Raw genomic sequence first — 11,463 nt, 5'->3', positions numbered from 1 at the left:
GCTCAGTTGGAGCAACCCCAGGACGGTTTTGTTTGCAACAAGGGGGTGGGAAAGAAAGCCTGTCGTGGTGGAAGTGGTGGGATGATCTGAACATATATATTTTTAAAGCCAGATTAGTTGTTAGAATCATAGAAGAGTTGGAAGAGACCCCAAGAAGGGCCCTGATCCAGTCCAACCCCCTTCTTCTGCCATGCAGGAACTCTCAATCAAAGCATCCCCATTGGCAGATGGCCATCCAGCCTCTGCTTCAAGACCTCCAAGGAGGGAGACTCTGCACTCTCCAAGGCAGCATCTTTCATCATGGAACAGCTCTTCCCTTCAGGAGGTTCTTCCTCATGTTGAGCTGGAATCTCTTTTCCTGGAGCTTGCAACCATTGCTCCATTGTGTCCTATTCTCTGGAGCAGCAGAAAACAAGCTTGCTCCAAACCTATCATGGTCATTTGGCCGTTTTTCTGTCTTTTCTGTCTTGTTTACCCCAATGCCAGGCTTCTGCCTGGAAATGCTTTAACGGGATTTCTGTACCGGTGGGAAGGGATGGGAATGGATGGCCCTTGGGGACCCCTTCCAGGGTGACAGTTCTACCTCTTCTCCTTCTTCTTCCTCTTAGAATCATAGAATAATAGAGTTGGAAGGGACCTCAAGGGCCATCCAGTCCAACCCCCTTCTTTGGCCATGGAGGAACTCTCCATCAAAGCATCCCTGACAGATGGCCATCCAGTCTCTGCTTAAAGACAGCCTCCAAAGAAGGAGTCTCCATCTCAATCAGAGGGAGTGTGTTCCACTGTCAAACAGCTCTTGCTGTCAGCAATTACATAACAGAACATGATTTCTTTAAATAGAGATGACCATGTGTCAATGGGGATGCTTTGATGGAGAGTTCCTGCATGGCAGAAAGGAGTTGAACTGGCTCTTGTTGACTCCTCCAACTGTATGATTCTATGGTGATTGAGAAAGGCTTGGGCGATTCTAACTTTGTGCTCGGTTGTGTATTTGTACTCTTTCAGATCATTTCTGACTTATGGGAGCCCTAAGGCAACCCTATTACAGGGCCTTTCCTAGCAAGGGCTTTGCTCACTGGGACTTTGCTTTTCCCTTGCTCTGAGGCTGAGAGAGTGGGACTTATCCAAGGCCGCCCAGTGGGTTTCCGTGGGTGAGTGACAATTTGAACCCTGGTCCCCAGAGAAACCCTATTAGTCCAACTCTCTCAACCCCAAACCCACACTTCTCCCTTTGGTGTCTTCTTCTTGGCTGGAGGGGATTTGCAAGCGGCCTTTAACGGTGCATGGCAAGAGAAGCGTCTGGAGGAATTCCCCAGCTGTCTTCCTTCCCTCTTTGCCTTCCTTGCAAGGAGGGTTTTGCAATTTCTGACACGGTGGATGGAAACGTCCTCCTCCTTTCCTTCCTCTTCCTCTTTCGTGCTCCTCTTTGCATGCCCAGCCCCTTTGTATTTTACTCTCAGGCCTTCTTTTATAAGGCGACCACAAACTCATTGCGTCGAAAGAGTGTTTTGTCACCTCTGCAGCGAAGTTGCGTTCGTGAGAAGTAACGCTTTTTAGAAACGGTCAAGAAATGTGAAATCGAAGGCTTTCATGGCAGACGGCATCCATAGTTTCTTGTAGGTTTTCAGGCAAAATGTGGCCCTGTTCTAGAAGGGTTTCTTCCTGACGTTTCGCCGGCAGCATCTGTGGCTTTGGCATCTTCAGGGAATTGCAGAAACGGCTCAAGGTTCAAGCGGACAGCTTTGTGTTGAAAGGCAAGACAACCTTTTAAAAGAGTGAAACATATCTCAAATTGTGGCGTCTTTTCCCTTGTGGCCCAAGGGCTCTCCACTTGGAAGAGTAATGTTTCCTGACTGAGTCTCTCTTGTCATTCCTGGAAGCCTAGTTGTGCCTCTCTTTTAGATCATGGTTTCGGAAGGACTGCCGCTGACCCCAGAGTTCCTCAATTCAGGCCGGTGTTTTCTGTGCAGTTCAAGAAGAAGCCAAAGAGGAAGCAAAGGGGGAGAAGGGAGAGGCCGCCGCCGCCGCCGCTGCTAGCTTTGCAAGCGCCAGGAGAGATGTGAGTACATACTCTGTTCTTAGGTTATGAGTCCATAAACCTCTCGGGGATTCGTGCCGGTTGGCTTTCGGGATACAAAATTCTTCCAGATCGCTGGGCTTTTAAAAAGAGCGCTCTATGGCAAATGTCTTGAACTGACAAGAAGTCTCTGTCTGAAATCTGTCCATTGTGCTTCGACGGTGTTTTCCTGCGCGGCAGAATGGGGTTCGATTGGGGTAATTGGGGGTCTCTTCCAACCCTCTTGATGCCGCAAAATTAAAACGCTTCTCTGTCATCAGATAGAACATGATAGAACATGCTAGAAGATGAAGACTTAGAGAAGGCATGGCAAATTATTATTTTAGATGATAAGCGCCGCTAGGCTAAGACTTGCGACCCTTTGGAAAACTGAGCAATTTAAAGCCTGTTCTCAGAAATGGGTCAAAGAATAAATAAACAGAGACAGAAAAGATGAAGGAAGCTCTGGACTCCAAGAGACTGTCATGAAAAAGTTGCTGATTGCTATATGATTTATATGGTTATTTTTATTAGGACGGAGAATAGGACAAGGAGCGGATATCATTTATAAGACTAGCTATTGGGACAACTTTAGGAAGTAAACTAAGTACAGTATACTAAGGATTATGATCATATATGTATATATAACATACGGAATGTGATATGAACTAGAGAAGATAATCCTGTTTTTATTAGATTATGTAGAATCATTTCTTTTAGAATTTGTTATATATATAGTTAAAAGATTAAAGATATGTGATTACATGAAGATGGATAGACTGACTTATCTCATTAAGAAAATAATCTCTGGATGACTTTAATCCAAATTGGGAACGGATGATTAATTTTTTTTGAAGGAAGGGAAGGGAAATTTTGTTGGAATAATTTTTGAGCGAAAATATAAATAACTAAGGAGAAGAAATAAAATGTTTGGAGATTATCTGTCCGTGACGATAGATTGCTTATTAAGAAGGGACAGAAGGCTATCGAATAATAATAATAATAATTAATTAATTACCTATAGAGTCAAATAATGTAAAATAGAAAGTTTACAATATAGTATAGGATTTACAGATTTGAAACAGATGTAAGGAAGTACTAGAATAATATGTACATCTATCTATCTATCTATCTATCTGTGTGTGTGTGTGTGTGTGTGTGTATATATATATATATATATATAATTTTATAAGTAGAGTAATTAGAGAATAAGGAGAATGCCCTTCAATTTTGGAGCTTACTGTGTTTCTGTGTTCTTCCTTTTATTAATAATAATAAGTTATTTACAAAAAGAAAATGGTGATTCTGCACTAAAATTAAAAAAATACCAGAATTCCATACATAAATTAATGGAATAATAATAATAATAATAATAATAATAATAATAATAATAATAATAATAATTTTATTTCTTACCCGCCTCTCCTTGCGGCTCGAGGTGGGTTACAACACAGTTAAAACACGGTTGTACATATAACACACATATTAAGTTGCATCTCTATGCAATATTTATAGTCACATAAATAAATAAATACTTATATTTATAGGAATAAAGGAGCTTTGCAGTTGGATCCGGTCATGAAATATCTAAGTAACGTGTGGGGAGGAATGTCAGTTATTGAAAGGGAAAAAAGGACAGTGAGAGTCGTATCCACAAACACCAAACATAGTCAGAACAGGAAGAAATGAAGGAACACCGCGCATGAAACAATCAGAAAACAACCTTCAAAAAGATTGTATGCTTATTTTATTGTTATATGTTATGGATGCTTCTTATTGCTTCTGGAGATCGGGAGTTTATCCCGTGAATATCCCTGAAAAATCATGTAATTACGCGAAACGATTTCACATGACGTCGCACAAAACCCACAATTAAAGTGGTTACAAAGAAGGATCAACACGCATCGTTTTACTTTTGGGATTACAGCAACAATGCACTTCCGAATCCGATATCACCTTATTTGCGCAATTGCATGTGATAATCATTTGCGAAATTACATTTTCGCTTTATTTGCAGGATGCTTTAAATGCACTATTATTATTATTATTATTATTATTATTATTATTATTTTCTTATCTCCCGCCTTTCTCCCAATAGAGAGACTCAATCTCTCTTTAATGCCAATATCAGCCCCAAAGTGATAAACTCCTATGACATTATGCTGTGTTTATCCATTTGAAAAAAAGAAATTAAAATGGTTCCGTCACCCGATTTATTTAATGGGACAAATGCCTTTTTAAAAAATTGTGTTAAAAGTGCCTCTTTGCATGGCAATAAAAAAAAGGGGGGGGTCTTATGGAGCGGCCAAAAATGTGTGAGCGAATGCAGTCTCACTTGTTTGGGTTTGGCTGCAGTTTGTCGGTTGTTGTCATTTCTGCTTCTTCGGTTTTGGTGTACCCTTTCTTTCTTTTTTAAAATTGACATTGGAGACACACTTAGGGATTTTTTCTTTGGGGGAGTGTGGTTTTCTGGCATGTTTTGGGCAGGTACAATAATCCCCCACCCCTTCCTCTTAGGTCTCTGCCCTTTCCATTATCCTCATCGGTCGTTCCATCCATCCGCTTCGTCCCAACAAGAGCAGATCCACTGAATTAATTATCGAATGGAAATAATTCATCAATATCAAATGGGGATAATGATTCAGTGGGCCTCCTCTAGCTGGGGTTACCAGTGCATTTTAGGCTTCTGTGGGTAGATACATAGAATCACATAGACCCCAAAAAGGGCCATCCAGTCCAACCCCATTCTGCCATGCAGGAACTCACAATCAAGCTACCCTTGTTGTCAGTTTTGGGGGATGATGACCCTTCTTTCCAGATGAGCCACCTGCCCAGTTCTGTGCCACTCGCAGGGCCAAGGCACCTGCCCTGAAGCCTGTCCATCCCTCCCAGGTCTCCATCAAAGGCCACAAACTCAGCAGAGGCTTGTGACTGGGTGCTTGCTGGTGAATCATGCGCAGCCCCCAACATCTCGGCTCAGTTCTTTGCATGGTTCCCCATCAGCCAGCTTCCTCTCTTCCCCTGAAAACGGCACTCTCTGGCTAAAAGAGGGATAAGTGGAGGGTGTCCTGTCCCATCTGGCAGGCTGTGGCTTTGTACCACCCCAAATCAGGACAAACTGGCATCTACCCTGGAAGACAAAACTGGCCAAACCCAAAGGGTGCTCAACAATGGCTCTCTTCTTCATCCTGGAGAGAAGTGACCAGTGGGGCTCTGTCCTGGGCCCAGGGTTATTCAACATCTTTATCAATGACTTGGAGGACAAAATTGGGGCTATACTTTTCAAATTTGCAGATGACACCAAATTAGGAGGAATAGCTAATACTTCAGAGGACAGGACCAAGATTCAACATGACCCGAATGTATTAGAAAGCTGGGTCAGAGCTAACAAAATGAACTTCAACAGGGAGAAATGTAAGGTACTGTATTCAGTGAAAAAAATGAAAAGCATAGATATAGGACATCTGGCTTAAGGAGACTTATACACATGAAAGGGATTTAGGAGTCCTAGTAGACCACAAGTTGAACATGAGTCAAGAATGTGATGCAGCAGCTAAAGAGGCCAATGCGATGCTAGGCTACATCATGTTAGGAAGGATCTGTTTAGGGGAATTTTAATTGGCTCAAATATAGCCGAGAGGTGGCCCTAAGAATACCACGTGCCGGAATCGGGTCCCAACAATGTATTCCAGTGGTCGCCAGCAAGCCCCAAAAGAAAGAGACGCTGATACCAACTAGGTACAATTAAAAGGTGACGTTTATTAAAGCACAGGGAAAACCACACAGCAAAAGGGGAGCATACACACACACACACACACACACACACACACACACACTCACTGCTATAGCAGAGGGATGGGTGAGTTTGGGAGATAGGTTTGAGAAAGAGAGGCACCACTAGGGAGTACTACCTTAGAAGTCTGATGAAGCTTGGATGGACAGTGGATCACAGCCGCGGAGCACGGGGGAAGAGGGCCGCGGGAGCTAAGAGCAGAGTTCAATCTGGCGTGGACCAGCTTGCAACCCTAGCACTAGCACAAGGAGGGTCCAAACCCCAGGGTTTTTATAGGGCGAAACGTATCCGGAGGCTATGGGGACTTGCTAGACAAAAGTGTTGATTGCTTGGGCTTTGTTAAGCCAAGAGCAGGTAATGTGTTGCACAGTGCATTTAGCTCTGGACACAATTCGGAGGGGCATCCGACTTGATTCCTGAGTGGTTAAGCTGATCACTGGCTCATCAGGTGTGAAGCCAAGTCTATTGTCTTCCTTGGGCAGCAGAGGCGGTTCTGGTTTGGCGACTCCCAAACTTCCTGCGGAGAATGTCCAATTCTATCTTTTCCTGGAGCTCTGCCTTTGCAAGGGGAGCTGCCTAGGTGGGTCTCCTCCTCCTCGCCTTTGACTTAATGGCGGGTCCTCTATCGGGTCAGTCAGGGTCATAGCACAGACCGCATGTTTATTAAAACCAAACTTGATAACAATCAATAAAAGTATAGTGTCTAGATTAAGGGAAGTCATAGTTCCACTGTATTCTGCTTTGGTCAGGCCCCACCTGGAATATTGTGTCCAGTTCTGGGCGCCACAATTCAAAAAGGACATTGAGAAACTGGAGCCATGTGTCCAAAGGAAGGCAACTAAAATGGTGAAGGGTCTGGAAACCATGCCTTATGAGGAAGGACTTAGGGAGCTGGGGATGTTTAGCCTGTAAAAAGAAGGTTAAGAGGTGATATGATAGCCCTTGTTTATTTGAAGGGATGTCACATTGAGGAGGGAGAAACCTTGTTTTCTGCTGCTCCAGAGAATTGTACTTGGAGCAATGGATGCAAGCTCCAGGAAAAGAGATTCCAGCTCAACATTAGAAGGAACTCCCTGAGAGTAAGAGCTGTTTGACTGTGGAACACACTCCCTCAGAGGATGGTGGCATCTCCTTCCTTGCAGGTCTTTAAACAGAGGCTGGATGGCCATCTGATGGGTGTGCTTTGACTGAGAGTTCCTGCATGGCAGAATGGGGTTGGACTGGATGGCCTTTGGGGTCTCTTCCAGCTCTATGGCCTGTTACAGACAGCCAAAATAAAGCTGCTTCAAGTCACTTTGGAGGTATGGTATTTCAATGATGCATGAGTCTTAAGAGTCTAGAAGCTTCACCAAAGCTGCACTCCAGTCCTTAGGACTGGAGAGTGGCTTTGGTGCGGCCTTTGGACTCTTAGGACGCATGTATCATTGAAATACCATACCTCCAAAGTGACTCGAAGCAGCTTTATTTTGGCTGTCTATAACAGGCCTATGATTCTATGATTCTATGAATGGCCTGGACCATTCTGACTTTGGTGCTCAGCTATAGGTCTTTGCTCTTCAGTATCTTTTCTTTCATAGCTGCCCTTCCCATTCCTAGCCCTCTTCGTCTTTCTTGACTGCAGTCTCCATTCTGGTCAGTGTTTGATCCTAGATATGGGAATTCCTCAAATATTTCAATTTCCTCATTGTCCAGATTGAATCTGTATTTCTTCTGCGGTCATTATTTTTATGTTCAGCATCAGAACTGCCTTTGCACTTTCCTCTTTGACCTTCCTTATTAACTGTTCCAATTCCTGAATGTCTTCTGGTAATATTATGGTGTCATTGTCCGCATTATCTTAGGTTGTTAATGTTGCTTCCTCCTATAAGGATAAGTAACTGAAAGTCTTCTCTCTCTCTCTCTCTCTCACTGCTTCCCTCTTCCAGACGCCTGAAACGGGTGCGAGAGACGGGGCGCCTGCGGAGATGCAGAGCATCAAGTGTGTGGTGGTGGGCGACGGGGCGGTGGGCAAGACCTGCCTCCTGATCTGCTACACGACCAACGCCTTCCCCAACGAGTACATCCCCACCGTCTTCGACAACTACAGTGCCCAGAACACGGTGGACGGACGGACGATCAACCTGAACCTGTGGGACACAGCGGGCCAGGAGGAGTACGACCGCCTCCGGACCCTCTCCTACCCACAGACCAATGTCTTCATCATCTGCTTCTCCATCGCCAGCCCTTCCTCCTACGAGAACGTCAAGCACAAGTGGTACCCAGAGGTCTGCCACCACTGTCCGGACGTGCCCATCCTCCTCGTGGGCACCAAGAAGGACCTCCGGAGCAACCCGGAGGCCGTGAAGAAGCTGAAGGAGCAGAATCAGCTGCCCATCACCCCGCAGCAAGGGGCGGCTCTGTCCAAGCAGATCCATGCGGTCAAGTACATGGAGTGCTCGGCCCTCAACCAGGAGGGCATCAAGGACGTCTTCACTGAGGCCGTCCGGGCGGTTCTGAACCCAGCTCCAGCCAAACCCAAGAAAGTCTGCGTCCTCTTGTGAAGGAGGGCTATTCTGCTGCTCTCCACAGAACGCTGTTGATCCGGCAGAAGGATTTTGGCCCACGAGGGGCTCAGAAAAGGGTGGATCGCCTCCCTTCACCTTCTACCTTGGCCGAATCTGGGATCATCCCCACCCCACCTGGCTTTCTCTGTGTCTTCCTCTGCCCAGACTTTGCTCCCTTTTAATTCAGGAATTACCCAGACGCTCAGGGTGTCAACAAAACTGAAAACCAGGAAAAAATCACTAAGGCACTAATCCAGTTTAGGCTTTTGGTTCGACATCACGGTCCTTTGCTGTAGGAGAGCCAGATGTCCCCATTCCTGTTTGGTTGTCAGAAACTCGTTTCTGCCCCACTCCTGCAACTGAAAGGACATTATTTTATTATTCCAAAACCCATCACTCTTATTATTTGCTAACGTATCCAAGAATTTGGGAAGTTGAAGGGTTTCATGGCCGGCAACCATTGTTTTTTGTGGGTTTTTTGGGCTATGGGGCCATGTTTTAGAAGAGTTTATTCCTGATGTTTTGCCAGCATCCGTGGATGGCATCTTCAGAGAATGGAGAACATGGCCACATAGCCTGAAAAACCCACAAAAAAAAAACACTATATCCAAGAAATTGCTCGGCAGACAGGACGCCTCAGGAGAGAGCAAGCAAGGAGAGGAGGCCAAGGAAGGCCAAGCCATCTGCTCCAATGGAGGTTGTCCTCTGGCGTCCAGATGCGGGTCTTGTAGGAGGCTGCCTTGCACTGGGTGGTCAGCAAGGCCCTGGGGCCGGATGGGAAGAGACTGCTCACCGGGCCGGACTGAAATGGCCACCTGTGCAATTCCAGCTTGGAAAGAGACAGCTGTCAACAGCATTGAACTTCGGAAGGCTTTCCTCTTCTCTCCAGGAAGAGCCTTGGTGGACTTGAATTTGCTTTACTGGAGCTCATCGGATTCCAGGGATCCCCTCACGTTCCCATGCTGATCCTTTCCTGCCTTTCTCAGAGTAGACCCCTTGCTGCTTCACCCAGAATCCCTCCCTGCCTTATCGATCTGCTGTCATACACAGCAACCTGTTTCCATCGCAAGGACCGAGCCTCTGTTTGTGCAGATGTACGTTCAAATCGCCTGCCGATTTATGGAAACCCCACAGATTTTTCATAGGGTCTTCTTAGGCAAAGGAATCCCACTCAGAGATGGTTTTGCCAGTTCCTTCCACTGCTTGCAGAGCCTGGGATTCCTTAGCAGTCTCCTATCCAAACACTAGCCAGGCCTGACCTTGCTTAGCGCCCATCATCAGGGGGAATTTGGGGCCTTTAGGGGATTTAGACTATGTGTGCCAATGTGCCTTCAAGTCACCTGTCGACCTATGGACTTCAAAAGGTTTCCGTATGCAAGGAAAAAGTCGAAGGTGGTTTTGCCAATTCCCTCTTCTGAAACAGAGCCAACAGCACCTGGCATTCTTCGGTGGTCTCCCACCCAAGGGCTAACCAAGATTGACCCTCCTTAGCTTCCAAGATCAGATGGGACCTGATGATGCCTTTAGGGTATTTAGGGCCGTCAAAGTGTGTATATGTGCCTTCAAGTCACCTGTTTATTTATGGTGAGCCCCTGAATTTCATAGTGTTTTTTTTAGGCCAGGAAGCCTCAGAGATGGTTTTGCCAGTTCTTTACTCTGAAAGATGGTTCTGCCTCCAGCATCTAGGATTCCTTGGCCGTCTCCCATCCAAGTACTAGTCAGGGCTGACCCTGCTTAGCTTCCATGATCAGACAGAATCTGGTGCCTTTAGAGTAGTTAGGTTATATGTGCTTATGTGCCTTAAAGTCCACACAATCCCATGAATTTTTCATAGGGTTTTCTTAGGCAAGGAATCTCACTCAGAGATGGTTTTGGTAGTCCCTTTCTCAGAAATAGAGCCCACAGTACCTGGGTTTCCTTGGCAGCCTCCCACCCAAGTCCTAGCCAGGGCTGACCCTGCTGAGCCGCCAAGGCCAGACAGGACCTGGCGCCTTCAGGGTCTTGAGGCCCACTTGGTCTTTATTTAACTTAGGGGAAGTCGCTCTTCCTTTCTCAAAGGGCTGTGCAATGCAGCTTTTCCACTTGCAGAGCAGTTCCTCTCTTGGAGACGAGGGTTGTTTACAGGGCTCCAAATCCGTTGTCTGCGCAGCTTAGCTTTGCCTTGCTTCACCCCGCTTCTTTCCTACTCTTCCTTTTTTGCACTTCTGCAGAGGACATCCAGGCTTTGGTGTCCAGTTGGTAGTATTAAAAAATCATGCATAAAACACCCTCTTGCAGAGCAACGCCCTCCACCCCGATGCCGTCCATTGAAACATTGCAACACTGGCCATAACTTCCTTTCTGGGACCACAAAGAGCATCGCCTGCCTGAGTCCTGGGCCCCAGAAACTTTCACTGAAGTCTGAGAATTTGGGTATCCAGAAGATTCAGGGACGTACTGGCTAGTGCTATTGTTTTGGACAATCCCATCTCAGCTTGATCCAACTCTGTCGTTTGATTTTCTTAACCACTAACCTGCATCTTTGGTGCTGTAACTTCACATTGTTGGTCAACAAGTTGGGGAAATTTCCTACTTTTGTCTTAAACGGGGGAATCAACCCCAAGATCCAGGGAATGGATGTAGGGAGACAGGAGCCTCCGCGGCTTGTCTTCCATGCTTTGGGGGTGTGGGGAAGAGGAAAGGGGTGGTTGGTGTCCCTCTTTTCTCATTTGTGCATCTACGTTTGCTTCTTTGTGTCACAAAAATGCTGCCTCTCATGTTTTGCCTTGACACCAAGGGACCAAATAAAAGATGAAATCCTCTAGTTTTGGATTCACTTGTACACAGTTCATACAAACAAGTTACACGATGGAGGTTCCCACAGTGAATAGGCTTCCCTTCTTTAAATGACCAGGTGTTTTGGACTTTAATGCCCAGATGCCCCTGCTGCCACCTTGACCAATGGCCAGGGATTCTGGGAGGTGAAGTCCAAAATGTCAGGAGGACCAAAGTTGGAGACCTGTTGCCATAAGGGACAGGCGGTCACTCCCGTACACCTGACTTCTCTCCAGCCAGCAAAGGCCACTGAGCCA

At 46.0% G+C, this 11,463-nt stretch overlaps 1 protein-coding gene across 1 annotated transcript; it reads left to right on the top strand.

Moving 5' to 3' along the window:
- The first annotated feature begins 1,480 nt into the window (after positions 1 to 1,480).
- On the top strand, positions 1,481 to 9,908 carry RHOG (ras homolog family member G). The gene is made up of 2 exons (XM_042458142.1): positions 1,481 to 2,059; positions 7,775 to 9,908. The coding sequence occupies exon 2, from the start codon at positions 7,814 to 7,816 to the stop codon at positions 8,387 to 8,389; it is 576 nt and encodes a 191-aa protein (XP_042314076.1). The 5' UTR covers positions 1,481 to 2,059; positions 7,775 to 7,813; the 3' UTR covers positions 8,390 to 9,908.
- Positions 9,909 to 11,463: the final 1,555 nt, after the last annotated feature.

Source organism: Sceloporus undulatus, chromosome 3 (assembly GCF_019175285.1).
Source record: "Sceloporus undulatus isolate JIND9_A2432 ecotype Alabama chromosome 3, SceUnd_v1.1, whole genome shotgun sequence".
In the NCBI taxonomy this organism is placed as follows: domain Eukaryota; kingdom Metazoa; phylum Chordata; class Lepidosauria; order Squamata; family Phrynosomatidae; genus Sceloporus; species Sceloporus undulatus.
This window is presented reverse-complemented; position numbering and strand designations above follow the sequence as displayed.